Below are 17,780 nucleotides of genomic sequence, written 5' to 3' on the forward strand. Positions count from 1 at the left end.
AAGAGTATGTGCTACGACCTATGTCTCCTAGTCAAGTGATAGCCGACAAGCAAGCCACCCATCGTGGAGAGAAGAGTGAGAAAGTGATCCACCAAAAAGTGAGTGAGAGCCACAAGCCAAACTTGAGCGCCTCTTCGCCTAGAGAGAAAAACCTAGTCCTATTTGCCACCAAAAGTGAGATGAGAGAAGTGTGTGAGAACCCATCGAGTGTTATGCACTTTGTCCTTGTGTGCAAGGATGGGGACCCAAAACCTAACACCTCTCACGATCTACCTTTAGTGTTTCAATCTCTTTTGCAGGAATTCCAAAATGTTTTCCCCGATGAGCTACCTCCGGGACTACCTCCTCTACGAGGCATTGAGCATCGTACCGACCTCATCCCCGGAGCGCCCCTATCAAACAAAGCTCCATACCACGTCAACCCCGAAGAAACTAAGGAGATCCAATGGCAAGTACAACAACTAATCGACAATGGTCATGTACGTGAAAGCTTAAGCCCTTGTGCCGTTCCCGTTATACTTGTGCCCAAACAAGATGGTAGTTTTCGCATGTGCTCCGATTGTAGACCCATCAATGCTATTACCGTTCGTTATAGGCATCCCATTCCTCGCTTAGATGATATGCTTGATGAACTTAGCGGCGCCACCATTTTCTCAAAAATTGATCTTAAAAGTGGCTATTATCAAATCCGCATACAAGAGGGTGATGAATGGAAAACTACTTCCAAAACCAAATTTGGCTTGTACGAGTGGTTGGTTATGCCCATGGGTTTATCGGAAGCTCCCGGAACTTTCATGCGTCTTATGCATTTTGTGCTTCGACCTTATATTGGAGTGTTTGTTGTGGTTTACTTTGATGAGATTCTTGTGTTTAGCAAATCCATGAAAGAGCATCTAAAGCATGTTAGGGCTGTTTTGCAAACGCTTCGCAAGGAACGTCTTTATGCCAACATGAAAAAGTGCACGTTTGGTGTTGACAAACTTGTTTTCTTGGGTTTTGTCGTTTCTTCCAAGAGTGTCCATGTTGATAAATCTAAAATTTAAGCAATTAAAACTTGGCCCCAATCCACCAATTTGCAACAAGTGTGTAGCTTTCCTGGTCTTGCAGGTTTTTATCGCCGCTTTATGAAAGATTTTAGCACAATTGCCGCTCCTTTGCATGCCTTGAGTAAAAAGAATGCTCCTTTTGTTTGGGGATCTTTGCAATCCACCGCTTTTGATGAGCTCAAATCTTTGCTTACTCATGCTTCGGTTCTTGCTTTGCCCAATTTTTGACAAAACTTTTGAGGTTCATTGTGATGCTAGTGGTACCGGAATTGGCGGAGTTTTGATGCAAGAAAAACGAGCCATTGCTTAATTTAGTGAAAAACTCTCCCGTGCTCAACTTAACTATCCCATCTATGACAAAGAATTGTATGCTTTAGTGTGTGTGCTACATGTTTGGGAACATTATCTTAGACTCATGAGTTTGTCATCCATACCGATCACGAAACGCTTAAGTACTTAAACGGTCAAACTAAATTGAACAAGTGTCATGCCAAATGGAGTGAATTTATTGAATCTTTCCCCTATGTGATCAAGTACATTAAGGGTAAGGAAAATGTAGTTGCGGATGCACTTTCACGCATACGCACGCTTGTCACTAACTTGAGTTGAATGTTATTGGCTTTGAGCACATAAAAGACTTGTATGCTAATGATCCATCTTTTGCTACTCCTTATGCTAAATGTTGGACGCATACATCTTGGGAACAATATTACATCAAAGATGATTATCTTATGAGAGCTAATAAACTTTGCATTCCCGAGTCTTCTCTTCGTTTGCTCCTTTTGCAAGAGGCTCATGGAGGCGGACTCATGGGACATTTTGAACGAGACAAGACATTCGCCACGCTCTCCAAGAACTACTTTTGGCCCAAGATGTTCCGTGACGTCTCACGCTTCACCAACCGATGCTCTACATGTCGCAAAGCTAAGTCTAAAGCTCAATCCCATGGTCTTTACATGCCTCTTCCTAATCAACCTTGGGAAAACATTAGCATGGATTTTGTATTTGGTTTGCCTAGAACTCAAAATGGAAAGGATTCCGTCTTTGTTGTTGTGGACCGATTTTCTAAGATGGCACATTTCATTCCGTGCAACAAGATAGACGATGCTTCACACGTTGCAAATCTCTTTTGTAGGGAAATCTTGCACCTCCACGGAGTGCCAAAGACAATAGTCTCCGACCGTGACGTCAAGTTCTTGAGTTACTTTTGGAAGACGCTATGCACCAAGCTCGGAATCAAGCTCTTGTTCTCATTTGCATACCATCCTCAAACCGACGGCCAAACGGAGGTGACGAACCGTACGCTCTCCACTCTACTTCGTGTGTTGATCAAGAAGAACATCAAGGAGTGGGAGGAGTGTCTACCCATCGCCGAGTACGCCTACAACCGTGCAAGACATTCGACGACCGGCAAGTCCCCCTTCGAGGTCGTCTACGGCTTCAACCCGTTGTCCCCATTGGACATTCTACCTCTTCCTCTACAAGAGCGCACCAACCTCGACGCAAGTGCCCGTGCAAGCTACATCAAGAAGATGCATGAAGATACAAGGCACACCATCGAACGCCAAGTACATCGACTCGCGACCAAGCTCAACATCAACAAGCAACCCATGATATTCAACATCGAAGATCTCGTGTGGCTACACCTTCGCAAGGACCGCTTCCCCAACGAAAGCAAGTCCAAACTTCTACCTCGAGCCGATGGACCCTTCAAGGTGCTAGCGCGCTACAACAACAACGCTTACAAGATCAATCTCCCACGCGACAAGTACAACATGAGCGACATCTTCAACGTCACCGATCTCTCCCCGTATCATGGTGATGAGGATTTCGATCCGAGGTCGGATCTTTCCCAAGGGGGGGGGGGGGGGAGATGATGCGGAGCATCCTTCGGTCATCCCCATGGACCTTCCATCGTCTCACCAAGCACCAAGAGGACCCATGACTAGAGCACGAGCTAGAGCTCTCGAGACCGAGGTGACTTCTCTCCTTAGTGATATCTCATATGATCCTCTCGAAACATGGCTACTACCTAAGTCCGAAATGTTGTGCATGATTAGGTACCAAGAGGACCCTCCCGAGGATGCACATGAAGATGGTTAAGACCCCAAGTCCACGGAAGAAGAGAACCAACGGAAGAAGGCGAGAACAGCCTCCAGGCACCGGACATCCGACCCCTGGAGATCTACATGGTCAGGAGTTTGCAGAAGAAGCTACAGGGACCGGACATCCGGCGTCCAGCCCGGACATCCGCCCCCCCCCCCCACCACCACCACCACCACCACCACCGAAAATCCGGCCTCCAGCCCGGACATCCGGAGGCGCCATCCAGGGAGCACAGAAGGCTACCCAGACATCCCGGACATCCGATCATTACCCCGGACATCCGGCGCCGCCCATCCAGAGAGCAGCACGGCCGTCTCCACCAGCCCGGACATCCGGCCCCTCGCGAGCCACCGGACATCTGGCCCGACGCCCGGACATCCGGCCTTCCCTGTCTGCGAACAGTGTAAGGGCCGAAGCCCATGTACCCCCTTCGCCCCTAGACTATATATACTCCATCCCCACCTACGTTTTAGGGTTAGCATTGTGATAGCTCATTTGAGATAGAGCATTGCTCATCCGTACCGGATCTACTCCTCGTGAGGGACCGCACCTCTTCGGAGAAGATCCATCTGGATTCAAGGCCTCCATCCGGAGAAGACAATCAAGACCTCCTCACGGAGAAGAACGGTTACTCTTGTATCGTCCCTTGTTGACTTTGGATCTCGTGTTAATTTGTGCCCTCGATGATCTAGCACTTGTGTGATCAATTTCGTGTCGGTTGAGTGTTTCTCTTGTTTTCCCCTCGTGATTTCCCTTGTGTTCTTCCGCGCGTTCTTCGTGTTCCCCGTAGGGATCCTCTCCAAACGTGAAAGATCAGCCCCTAGGGTTCCGCCCTACATCACTTATCCTCTGTCTCTGGCTGGAGAGTCCACCCTCGTCTATTCTTAGCCTATGGTGGATGATGTATCGCTTTTTCATATGAAGTAAAACTAGCCATGAAGGCTTTCCCCAGAAAAAGACAATGCAGGTTAATTTCACTATACTAACGCCACTAGTGAATGCTCAAGTTTGAACCTATCATCAGCTCATGTGCTTTATGAAATTTATAGCATATGTAACTTCGTCCCTAAGTACTTCACAAAGTCTCTTTTACATAGCAGTTCATAGATTCTCCTTTGCATAGCTCGGGAGAAGCATCAAAGAACGTGCCTATACATAACACGCCCATCTAGGATAAGAGCATCTGTGAAAAAAGCAGCTTTTAGTATCCTACCAAAACAAGCACACTGGTGAGCAGAAGTTGGTAATGCTTATTTGCATCTTTTATTCTTTCTTGAACACATACTCCCTCCGTTCCAAAAATACTTGAAGTTCTAGGTTTGTCCTAAGTCAAACTTCTTTAAGTTTGACCATGTATACAAAAATATATTAACATCTACAACATCAAATTTATATAACATGAAATATATTTTATGATGAATCTAATGAAACTAATTTGATGTTGTAGATGTTGGTATATTTTTCAATAAATTTGGTTAAACATAAAGATGCTTGACTTAAGATAAACCTAGAACTTCAAGTATTTTGGAACGAAGGAGTATTCGATTCTTCTAAAATACACCTGTCATTTGTTTGTTCCTAACGCTCTTTTCTTGTATACAGTACACCTTGCACTTATAACAACTGAGAAGTGGGCTGTTATTATCGGGGAGATGCTGGTTTAAAACAACAAATGAAATGCAAAAGATGCATACCTGCAAATTTGGTATTCGTGCTGATAAGCGCCCTGTCTCAGTGTTGATATTTAGCGAGCAGTGAATGCGCCCTTCCTTGCATGATATATTATCTCCCTACCATGGATAAAATAGTGTTTGACTTAAGAGTAACAATACTCAGTGACACTAATGCTTCAAGGTTAACTCGACCCCATAAGCAGATGTCAGCACACATAAACCTTTAAACATACTCGAAGAGTCATAGTGTACAAGTAGCATCATGGGAATTTCTCAGAATCCATATGAACACCCATTTTGCGCCAAGTAACAAACAGCATTAATCAAGCGTCTAAAATTCATACTTGACGGTGCACACGTCACCAACTTTAGCTGCACCCATGCCTCCTCTAAAAAAAGCCGCCATACCACATGATGAGCAAAATAGCCACTCAATGGTTCGCGGAGCACCAGGTAAACAATATTTGAACTGAGCATGTCGCACAGCTTGATTTGCATTGTAAATGCATCCTAAAAGTAAAGGTAGGAACGACAGCTCTAGTCAGTATAAGTAAGATCAGCAGGCTAACCTGCAGGGGAAGAATGAAGCTGGATATCAACTTGTCAATAGAGGACCTTTCACACACAGCCGCAATGGCATGGCATGCTTCTGTTCCCTTCTTTCCTCCACCAAACGGTTCATATGCGGTTCCATATGATGATGCCGCTTCTATATCCTGCTCGGGAAGTTCTGAACCATTGCTATATTCATCTCGCTCTTGGTCGTCTTCTAAAAAGGGCAACCTGGTGCATGTAGCTCCCGCTTGCGCAGGGTCCAGGGAAGGGTCCGACCACTTTGGGTCTATAGTACGCAGCCTTTCCCTACATTTCTGTAAGAGGCTGTTTCCAGGGCTCTTGGTCGTCTTCTATTGTGTAAATTTGATCCATGGGTATCTTATCAGACAATATTTTCAATGCATCAATGCTGACTGAAGGCCACCCATTCGGGGCGAACATATCAATTTTCAGATCTTCCACAATACCAGAAAGTTCGATTGTGCGGAACTTTGAAGCCTTCTGGCCCTCTGGAGCTACGTTTTCATCATTTCGCACTTTAAACATTTTACTTTGTGGCCAGGTCTCACCATGTTTATGCCTACCACAAAGATTAGAGAAGTTAACAGTCCTAAAAATCATGCACAAGCAATGGCCATTGGCGAGCAGGTACATATTTAAAGAGAGTTCAGTTTACACCTTTTAGGAATTATTATACACAGAATGACTGGCAGGCCCAACCCAATGCAAAGGAAGATCCAGTTTCAAATTCCCCCTTTTGTTGATATGAAGCATTATACTCCCTCCGTTCGGAATTACTTGTCACAAAAATGGATGTATCTACAACTAAAATACATCTAGATACATTCATTTCTTGGACGAGTAATTCCGAACGGAGGGAGTAAATGACAGAAACAAAAAAAAAAACAATCTTATCTTACTTTACCCTAAAATTGGCTCCTAAGGAAAAATCCCAATTAAAACAAGCAAACACTACAATTATACTAACCATCGGACCAAAATCATTTAAATATTAGCTTTGATTCTCAAATACTCCCTCCGTCTAGGTGAGTAAATCATCTTAGGTTGTGCACCGTGACCAAGGAGGGGAAAACAAGAGAACTTAATGTTTATTTGCTAATTAATAGCATTGCATGCAATGAACTAACCACTGCATGTCGCGTTTGGTAGTCTCAAGTCATTAAAAGCATGCACACCCCACATCTCTTATTGGTTGATATGTCAAGAAACAAGAAACGAGGTAGAAGTTAATGCACCGCGCCTAAGTGTTTTGGGATTATTTGGTTTTCGTAAGATGACTTACACACCTAGACGGAGGGAGTACTTGAAATGTTTTGATCATTAGATACATCTTAAGTTGCAAGGATAGAAATTTAATAAAACCACTTATATTCTTTCCTAAAAAGGCATCCTCTATGAATAGAATGTAGAGTTGTAGACTAAGTAATGTAGGAATATTTATACTTCACAGCAAAGTGTGGGTGATAATAATATTTAGCATACAATCTATAGCCTGTGTCACACTGTGCATATGAATCAAAGGGTCAATGCACGGTAACTCAGATCAACACCAGAATTAGCACATTGCTTTGTTAAGAACCTAAAGATGTCACAAACTATTTAAGATATCATAGGAGATGGTATATGGAAATCCAGAAGACCTTCAATGTTGGAACCTTAAATAATAGATCGGCACAAAAAGGCGACAATACCTGTTCTCAATGCCAGCAAAGAAAAGCTGGCGAAGTTGTATATCACTATTCACATTCATGTACTTGGCATCTGGACAATATTCAGATGCCCATTGCCTGAACTTATCTGCAGCCAATTTCTGTTCAGCAACAGCAGTTTTCTCGATCTCTGAGAGGTAAGCACGATCAACAAGCATTCCCTCTGTTTCCATCTTCACAAGAAGGGAACCAAAGGGACGCCAATACTCTTCATAGAAATCGTACATTGTTCCTCTAGGACAACCATGCAAAATCCATTCTTTTGCTTCAAGCTTGCTTTTCAGGCTTTCATAAAGCTTCAGTGTATTCACTGAATCCAATGATGAATAGCAAATCCACATCTTTCTGTCTTCCCTTTGCAGCTTTTCTACTGGTTCAATATATACAACTTTCCCTTCACCTCCGTCTTTTCTAATCTTTTTTGTACCAAAGATTGTTTTCATTGATACCTTTCCAGTTTTAATCAAATCCTTTCCAACATCACTCATGACTCTCGGATCATTTGTAAGTCCTTCGAGTAAATATCCACCATCGGTTCTCCTGTTAGAATCCCAAAGGCGTGCAAGATGCATTGTATCAGCATGAAACCCAGCCACCTTGATTCCATAGTTCTCAATGACATGACTATCAAAACTATAGTTATGACAAACCTACATGATGAAGAGGAAAAACAAATGATGGCTTCAACCAACTCAATAAAAAATATAGGTTGCAATAGTTGATATGACATGAGTGATCTGTAATATGTAATTTTTCGAGATTGACACTTGAAATATAGCAGCTTCTAGGCCACAATGGCATCTTAGCAGCAAACTTGTTTTAGGTAGAAGCAAATCAAGGCATGATACCACGAGCAACAAGAAAACAGTATTCACTTGAAATATCCAGTGATACTATATACATTTGTTGTTGGATATGTAGTCTGGTGGTATTTTCCTGTTATATGAAATGCACAAGTATAAAAATAGTGCAATACATCCGATTTGTTTCAAGAGTAATCCACAACAGTAAATACTGGCACTGGAGTTATAGGTTTGTTGAGGTAAGACGTTACAAAAGAACAGAACTAAAAGGATTACATGAAGAGGTACGAGGAAAGGGGAAACAATAGTCAGAGATTACTCCACAATAAATAAGGAGGAACAAAACTGGACCTTCTTGATAGACATGTCCTCGAAGAATGGAGCAAACGCCATCAAGACATCCCTCCCACCGTCTAGCACATCCACCCAAATGCATGTTTTGCCATTTCCAAAATCGGCATGTGCATCCAAATTTCCTGAATAGATGCTAAAGCATATTACTTCTCCATGATCAACCGGTGTCTCTTTTTTGACATCAATATTTGCTACCTGCGTAAGATTGTGCTACCCTAAGTCAGAACATTTCAATGAGCTTAGTGTGCATCATGCAATAACATTCCCTGCTTGTCGTGAATAAGCAACATTAGACCATTTGGCGTAAGTGATGAACATATGAGTTCTCTTTTCTTCTTTTTTTTTTTGCGGGTAGAACATATGAGTTGTCAGCAAAGCTGCTATCCCAGCAGTAACCTACGATCATATGTGCTCCTGCTGTTAGGAATATGCAACTTGTATTCCAATGAGGCCATAGGCCAGAGCATGTAGAGGAGCGTCTAGAGAAACGGTTGAGCAGTTGGAAAGGCAAGCTGCTCTCAGTTGGAGGACGACTGGTTTTGATTAACTCTGTCCTCACAAACATGGTTCTCGATATGCTTTCTTTCTTCCAGCTCCCAAAAGGGGTCCTGCAAAGACTGGACTATTTTAGATCCAGATTCTTTTGGCAAGGAGATGGTGAAAAGAAAAATATAGGTTGGCCAAATGGAGCGTGGTTTGTAGGCCGAAAGACCAAGGTGGCATTGGAATTCAGGACCTGCAGGTCAAGAATGAGGCCCTACTCAGTAAATGGTTGTTCAAACTTCTTACTGAGGATGGTGTTTAGCAAACCGTGTTGCGCAACAAATATCTAGGCCAAAAGGCAGTGTCTCGGGCATTCTGGAAACCTGGCGACTCGCACTTTTGGGCTGGCCTAATGGCAGCAAAGAAACATCTCTTTCGCTTTGGGTCTTTCGCGATAAAGGACGGGTCAGAGATTCGTTTCTGGGAAGACATCTGGCTTGGCAATGCTAGTCTCGGAGAACAATATCCAGCCTTGTACAACATTGCTCGCGACAAGAATAATACTATTGCGCAGGTGCTCAATTCATCCCCGCCAAATATTTCGTTCAGGCGGTATTTGATTGGCCCCCGACTTGTGTCATGGCATAATCTTTTATCCCGGCTGGATACGATTAACCTGACACAAGGTCGAGATGTGTTTCGCTGGAACCTTACTACATCAGGGTCTTTCACTGTAGACTCTATGTACCATGCTCTCACACATTCGGAGGTACCGGTGAGTAATAACAAGAAAATTTGGAAGTCCAAGATTCCACTAAAAGTGAAAATCTTCATGTGGTATCTTTGTAGAGTTGTGTTAACCACAGACAACCTCGTTCGACGCAACTGGCACGGGAGTAAGAAGTGTTGTTTTTGTACTCATGACGAGACAATCAAACACGTCCTTTTCCAATGTAAGTTTGAACGTTCTACGTGGTCAGTCATCCAAATAGCGTCAAATTTGTATTCGCCCACAAGTGTTGCCAATATTTTTGGTCATTGGTTAGACGGTATTCCAAATAGGTTCAAGACGCTAATAAGGGTGGGAGCGTATGCCTTAGTTTGGTCGCTTTGGCTATGTAGAAATTATTTGGTTTTTAATGACAAAAGTGCTTCTCCTCTGCAAGTTATTTTCCGGTGTACGCACTCGCTTCGTACATGGTCTATACTACAACGAGCAGAGTATCAACCGTTGTTCAAGGTGGTGTGTACGCGATTGGAGTAGGTGGCTACGGAGGTTTTTTCCCAACATGGGTGGCAGCATAACCTACGGATTGGTCCACCACCTCTTTCGACATAGGCATAGTGTCGGACTATAGGACTCTACTATTGTCGATTTGTCGGTTTTGTTTTATGTCTTTTTGACAGACTTGTGGGTTTGGCTGTGTGCATCCTAGTTGTGCAGAGGCTGGGTGTTACTCATAATGATTTGTATCCGCTTGATGCTATATCTTGAGATAATAAAATCACCCTTTATCGAAAAAATAGGCCAGTATATATACATGTACAGGTGCAGGAAATATCCAGAAGACCCCTTATAGCATGGGGTAAATACAAAAGGCTACATATATATATATATATATATATATATATATATATATATATATATATATATATATATATGTTGTGCTCTAGTCTGGGCCTTTGTAAAGAAATCCGCCAACTGTAACTCGGAAGGCACATACTGAAGACCAATAACCCAATCCTGCACACCAGCGCACACATAAAAAGTGTCAACACCAATATGCTTCGTGAGCTCATGCTTCACAGGATCGCGTGCAATGCTAATAGCACATGTACTGTCAGACAGTAGAAGAGCAGGTGTACTGACAGAAACACCAAAGTTCTGAAGCAACAACCGTAACCAAGTCACCTCTGCCGTCAAAACAGCCATAGCTCGCAACTCAGCCTCTGCACTCGAACGGGAAACTGCAGTCTGTTTTTTCGTCTCCCAGGCAATGAAAGAACCACCAAGAAAAACACAGTAAGCAGAAAGTGAACGGCGATCCGAGGGATCACTAGCCCACGTAGCATCCGAATAGACCTGAAGTTGTAATGAGCCGGAGTGAGGAAAGAACAGGCGGTGAGAGATCGTGCCACAAAGATATCGGAGAACACGAAGGAGGTGACTGTAGTGAACAGAAGTGGGAGCGGAGACAAACTGACTCAGAATATGGACTGGATAAGAGATATCCGGACGAGTGACAGTTAGATAGACAAGACTCCCAACAAGATGACGATAACGCGTCGGGTCAGACAAGGGGTCACCATCAGTATCACAGAGGTGAACATTGAGCTCCATGGGAGTCTCAACAGTGCGGCCATCAATAAGAGCAGCACGAGCAAGAAGATCCTGGATATACTTTTCCTCGAAAATAAAAAAGACATGAGAGGTAGAAGAGACTTCGATCCCAAGAAAATAGCAAAGAGGGCCAAGATCAGACATAAGAAACTGCTCACTAAGATGGGCCTTCACAAAGGCAATATGCTCGGGGTTGTCACCAGTGATGATCATGTCATCGACATAGAGAAGAAGAGTCCGACCACGAGCTGAAAGGTGGACAAACAACGCTGGATCATGAGCACTCGTTGAAAAACCAGCGGCGGTTACCACAGAGGCAAAACGCTCAAACCAGGCACAGGGGGCTTGCTTAAGGCCATGGAGAGAGCGACGAAGACGGCAGATCATGCCATCAGGAACAAAATACCCAGGTGGAGGCTGCATGTAAACCTCCTCACGTAGCTCACCGTTAAGAAAGGCATTCTTAACATCAAGCTGAGACACAGACCAGTGACGAACAAAGGCCACGGCAAGAAGTGTGCGAATAGTGGTCATATGGGCCACAGGAGCAAAAGTCTCGTCGTAATCACGACCTTGCTCCTGCTGAAAGTCACGAGCCACAAGACGAGCTTTGTAGCGCTCAAGAGAACCATCGGAGCGAGTCTTAACATTGTAAACCCACTTACAAGTGATTGGATGAACACTAGGAGGAAGAGAAACAAGGTCCCACGTGCCAGTGCGCTCAAGAGCAGCAAGCTCCTCTGCCATCGCAAATTACCATTCGGGATGAACAACAGCTTGACGATCAGAAGTCGGCTCAAGAACAACAGCACCAACACTTGGAAAACCCAGGCGATCAACAGGCAGAAGCGGACGAGGGCGCAAGCCATAAGTAGGTTGAGAGGAGGAAGATGGCACATCAGAAGTAGATCACTCATCAATAGATGCATCCACAACATGTGGACGACGAGTATAATACTGAGGAAAAGATGGAAGAATACGAGGAGGAATCGCCGAGGTAGACCCAGGGGATGGAGACGAAGAAGTCGCCGGGGATGAAGGTGCATAATCCTGTGACAAACGAGGTGAGGAAACCATAGGAGATGGTGGCGTCGGATCTGCAATAGTGGGAGAAGCGAGGGCAACAGGACGGATGGACAGGGGCTCACCGGAAGTGATAGGTGTGTCAGGAAAAGTGAAGAAAGATATATCCTCCACTGAGAAGGTCGAGGAAGATGGACGTGGGTAGAAGGGACGGGACTCATCAAAAGTAACATCCCGAGAAATACGCATTCTACGAGCGACAGGATCCCAACAACGATATCCCTTATGCTCATCACTATAGCCTAAAAAGACACACTCAACAGACTAAGCGGACAGTTTGGTGCGTTCACGAGGGGCTAGAAGAACATAGCAAACACAACCAAACAAACGAAGCGCCGAGTAATCAGGAGAACGATCAAAGAGACGCTCGAAAGGAACGCCGCCCTGCAAAGCAATGGACGGCTGAAGGTTGATGAGATAAGTGGAAGTAGAAACAGCCTCAGCCCAAAAGTGAGGTGGAAGAGATGCGGCGATCATCAACGCACGAGCCGTCTCAAGAAGGTGACGATGCTTGCGCTCAGCCACGCCATTCTGAGCATGAGCACCAGGACAAAAGAACTGAGCAAGAGTACCTTGTTCGGCAAGAACTCCACGCAACATCTTGGAGATATACTCTCCAGCAGAGTCAGCACGGAACACACAAATAGGTGTAGAGAACTGAGTGTGAACCATGGCAGCAAAACGCTTATAGATAGATAAGACCTCACTATGAGAAGACATAAAATATATCCATGTATGTCGAGAGAAATCATCTACGAAGATAATATAGTAGCGATGACCTCCCTTCGAGGCAAATGGAGCTGGACCCCAAACATCAAAGTGAACAAGGTCGAAAGGATGCTGAGACACAGTCTCGCTATGACGAGAAGGTAATTGGATCTGTTTACCAAGCCGGCAACCCTGACAGTCTAAAGACACACCGCCGGAGAAGGATCCAAGAAGGCCACGTCCAACTGAAGAAGAGAGACAAGAGCCACACAAATGACCAAGGCGATGATGCCACTGCTGAAAAGAGCTGGTAGATAAGGCAACAGAGGCGGAGAGACTGGCGGCGGTAGCAGCTGAGGGAAGGTGAACCCAATCAAGCTCCCAAGAGACCCTGAGAGTCACGGCACCGGGGGCCAGCACCAAGGAGAGCACTAGCGTGACGGTCCAGAACAAAACATGAGTCAAAGTCTAGAATGACCCGACAACTAGAGTCAACAATCTGACCGCCAGAAAGAAGCTGCATGGTAAGTCGAGGAATATGAGCAACATCAGGAACATGAAAAGTTGAGGTGCTAAGAATGCCTCGGCCATTAACCAAAGGGCAGTACCATCAGTAGTAAGAACATGAAGAGGAGAATCAAGAGCACAAATAGAAGACAAAGTGGATGAATCATGAGTCATATGAAAAGATGCTCTGGTATCAAGAATCCACGGAGATGTACCTGACTGTGTAGAAGGTGGTCTCTCAATGCCAGAAGAATCAGTAGCAGAACTAGCAGAACCTGTCGATGAAGAACCGGAAGATGGAGCTAGCAGGCATCGAAGTCGCGCACAATCTCCTGCTCGGTCAGGAGCTCAACTGAAGGTCGACGTAGATGCAACCGACAATAGAGAGCCGGAGGTACTCAGCAGGGCGCGAAGTCGCGCAATCTCCTCCTTAGTGAAGGCAGAGCTGAAGTAGTCGATGCAGTAACACCAGGAGAGGAGCGGCCACCACCACCTATGGAAGCCGCTAAATGTGGCAGTGTAGCATGACCACCAGCGTCCACAAAGGCCGGTGAAGGAGACGAGGTTGTATGCAGACAAGCACCAAGCACCAAAGGAAGACGCGTGAGCGAGATGCGGTCGATGGAGTCATATGCACCAGCACAGCCGGTGCAAGTTGCGAGAGGAGTCGATGTAGAGCGACAATCACCATGTGCGGAGGTCGCCGAAGGAGCCGCAGAAGAGCGACCAGCACAGCCTGCGGAAGTCGCCTCAAGGGACGACTGTATAGATGGACGAGCACCAAGAACCGAGGAAAGGAACATGTGCGAGACGGGGTTAGTGTAGGGAACACCGAAAACACCATCTGAAATCATCGAACAGCGGGCAAGAGACACCATGATTTATTTATTTTTTGAGCAGAACGAAGCAAAGCTTCAGCCAAGCGACACCAGGAAGACAGCACCAGCACAGAACAGGACCGACAAGATCCAGGGGGTGGCGGCGGAATCCGGCGGCGGCACAAATCAATTCGAACAGAGGGCGGCCGAATCGAGCCCGCGGGGGCAGTGGTTGTCGCGGGAGAGAGGCCACAAGAGGTAGCGGCCTTCACGGGAGAACGCCGTGGAAGCAGCCTGAAGAAGCCTCGAGCAATGCGGGTGAGGATCAAACAGTAGCTAGAACCAGGATCTTCACGCGGGAAAGCAGCAGCAAGTGGACAACTTGTGCAGGCACACGTCACATGCAGGAACACCACGTGCAGGCGAGGAAGCACACATCACGACGGGCAACTACAGCTGATCTCAAGTCGTGGTCGGATGAAGCGCCCGCCCCCGCACAGATGGAGCAGCGATCCCGCGCGCACTAACGGGGCCGTCAAGCGCGGATGCGTCCAGCGAGAGGCAGATCGAGACCTGCGGGCGTGACTAGGTGGGTAAAAGTGGCAGCGGATCGGGAGTAGAGCAGCGGCAGCGGAGAAAGCTGCACGCGGGGTAGGCAGCAGCCAAGTGCAGCAGCGGCGCCTAGGCAGGAGTGGCGGACGGCGTGGAGCAGCGCAGCCGGAGAGAGGAACGCGGCGGCAGGATTGGATCTTAGCACAAGTTGCGCGTGCGAAAAAAATAACCTAAAGCACTAATACCATTTTAGGAATATGCAACTTGTATTCCAATGAGGCCATAGGCCAGTATATATACATGTACAGGTGCAGGAAATATGCAGAAGACCCCTTATAGAATGGGGTAAATACAAAAGGCTACATGGCTATATATATATAGTACTCTTAACACCTGCAACATGAGAATCCAATACTTACTGCTTATAATGTATCTATTTTAACATTCTTCATAACATTTGGAGGAGATGACTTGGCTCAAATTCATAATGGAGGGACACAAACCAAACATCAACCATTTCCATAGTTCAATGCGCTTTACTGACCAAAGCGCATGCTTATGCGCAGTTATGCACAGATTAAGCGTAGTTATGCGCAAGGCGTTTTGCCAACGCCTAGAGCCTAGGCCCGCTTAAGCGCTCGCTTAGGCGCACCTTTTTTATCTATGACCATTTCTTGAGGCAACGGCCATTTGGGGACCATAGCCCATCAGAAATCAACTTCTAGTGATAAATATGTAGAGTGGACAAAACATATGAAATCCATGAAACATCGCTGTAAAGAGATTCCGCTAGAGAAATTTATTGCCCAGCTGCCAATTATTACTTTATATGCATCTAATGGTGGCTGATAACGAATATAGCATAATCATTCTAGAGAAATAAATAATTGAAGCAGGGCTTTAGTTAAATATAGAATACCTTTGTGTCGCATGCATGAACAAAGCTTTTGTACTTTGTAGTAAGCAATCGAACAACATTCTCAGCTGAGTCGATATTGTCAACAACCAAAACTTCGTCATAGATGCCAGCAAGGGCCTTCCGTGTGCTTTTAGACTCATTGGTCAAGGATATTTTTTCTGGGGAAGATGGAGCCACCTTTTTGGCAAAAAGTTTGTGTTTATTCTCATACCCAACATTAGCATTGCCATCAAACTCTGAAGTTGCCTCCGTATTTGAGAAATTAGGCAGAGGGGCTTCCATGGATGACCAATCATGCAAAGAAATCTCCGCCTTAGAGCTACTAGGCATGCTCGATAGTTTGCTGTGATTGTTAACAACACTCGTTGGGGCCGACACAGCATGGGCAAACCGATTTGTCAAACTACACTTGACCAAATCTGTATTGGCATATCTATTCACAGTTGATTTAGATGGCACTCTTTCTCTTAGATTGTTATACATGGAAGGATAGGTTGAACCCAAGGGTTGTTCATGATTTAGATCTTCAGCCCTTAGAGAAGTGGCTCCATTATGGATGTTATTGCTGACACCGTTGGTGGTTCTAAGATAAAACATCTTCCTGCTCTCATTCATCCATTCTTGTTTGCTACTTTGCACATTAAAGTTGGCATAAAATCCAAGCCTGAAATCGCCGCTTTCTCTAATTCCCATGTCTGAACTATTGGAATAGTGTTGCCTGTCAGCCAGAAACATTTGGAAAATTAGATTTTATAGGACTGAAATTCTTAACTATGATAAGAAGAGAGAGAGAAAAAAACGAACATTACACTAATAAGTTGTCAAATGGGCATTACGGACTATTCGGAATAAATTGATTATTGAGCACGTTATGATTAATCACCCTGCTGATTGCATCTTCAAAACCATGTCTTCTTTCAGCTATGGCCGCCATTGGACAAGAGAAAGGACAGGGCGGCGTCGAAGGTGGCTCTTATTCATGCCCACCCGACCCCAAGAAGCGAACAACTGACGGCCTTTGCTGGTTCATCATCATGGGGCTTTATATGATATATGTATAAAAAACAATGTGTTGACATCCAATGCAGAGATATATGGCCTAGCGAATAGCAGTTGCGCATAATCACATAGCCACCTACCCATGAACCAAAGAAAACATCACTCTATGCGGTCACGAACAACAAGAAATTTAATTTCTGTATTTATCCTTTTCACCTTTCTAGAAACGAGCAGGCAGGCAACCAACCAAAGCGAAAACCTCATTAATCCCGCAACAGGGAGCTACCTTGTTCGGTCGGGAAGGGCCGGAGGAAACGGCCGACGGTGGCGGAAGGGCGAGCAGGGGCACCGCACCCGGAGGTGGCCGGACACCGGCGCCGCCGCCGCCATGGAGCCCACGAAGCGCCTCAGCTTGGAAAACACCGTCGTCCCGCGACGGAGAGGGGAAGGGCGGAGGAGGGTTCGCACAGCGGTGGACCGAGGGTTTAAGCTGCTGGACCCTCAACGTACCAGAGCTATATGTCGCCTAGTGCGACGCTCCGTTCCGTTCCGTCTTGCCTGAAGGTTTTTCGTCTTCGAGCGTCACTAGGCCGGCTAATTATGGTTTTGCCCCGTGCGTTCGGTCGTTCGGCCTGGTCGATGCGTTCAGCCAAATGCTAAACGGCGCCCTGCGGGAGCAACTAGTTGATGAGCATTTTTTCGGAAGCCTCGCAACAATGTAGGCTGAGAACGCGTCAGCCGTCGCCACGTGACTCGTTTAAGGTGTTTTTTTCGAATTTTTTTATTTTTTCATACGTGTTTTCGGTTTTTTAAATTTTTTCTGATTTTTTTAACTTTTCAGTTTTCCATAGCTCTTTCTTAACTTTTTGACAAAAAAAATCACAAAAAATTGCGCGAAAAACGCGTTTTTTTTTCTTCCACGAGAGGTATGGTTTTGCTATCATGAGAGGCACGACTGTGGCTCTCGAAAATGAAAAAAACGCATTTTTATCTTTTTTTATGAGAGGCACGATTTTTCTTCCGCGAAAGGCATGGTCGTGCCGCTTGAAGACAAAAAACGTGTTTTCTTTTTTTTTTCTTTCGCGAGAGACATGGCTTTGCTT

General features: G+C 45.3%; 1 protein-coding gene across 1 annotated transcript in view; it reads right to left on the reverse strand.

Annotated features, from left to right (window-relative positions):
* LOC123156588 (DNA polymerase I A, chloroplastic) overlaps nt 1-17,165 on the reverse strand; it is a 36,645-nt gene extending 19,480 nt beyond the window's left edge. Inside the window, exons 1-7 of the mRNA XM_044574740.1 lie at nt 16,964-17,165; nt 15,679-16,396; nt 8,265-8,462; nt 7,093-7,760; nt 5,735-5,960; nt 5,395-5,664; nt 4,847-4,942 (exon numbers count right to left, since the gene is read on the reverse strand). Coding sequence (XP_044430675.1) covers nt 4,847-4,942; nt 5,395-5,664; nt 5,735-5,960; nt 7,093-7,760; nt 8,265-8,462; nt 15,679-16,396; nt 16,964-17,067 — 2,280 coding nt within the window. The 5' untranslated portion in view covers nt 17,068-17,165. The remainder of the gene's footprint in view (nt 1-4,846; nt 4,943-5,394; nt 5,665-5,734; nt 5,961-7,092; nt 7,761-8,264; nt 8,463-15,678; nt 16,397-16,963) is intronic.
* Between the last annotated feature and the right edge of the window lie 615 nt (nt 17,166-17,780).

The sequence above is a fragment of the Triticum aestivum genome, chromosome 7B, assembly GCF_018294505.1.
Source record: "Triticum aestivum cultivar Chinese Spring chromosome 7B, IWGSC CS RefSeq v2.1, whole genome shotgun sequence".
NCBI lineage: Eukaryota > Viridiplantae > Streptophyta > Magnoliopsida > Poales > Poaceae > Triticum > Triticum aestivum.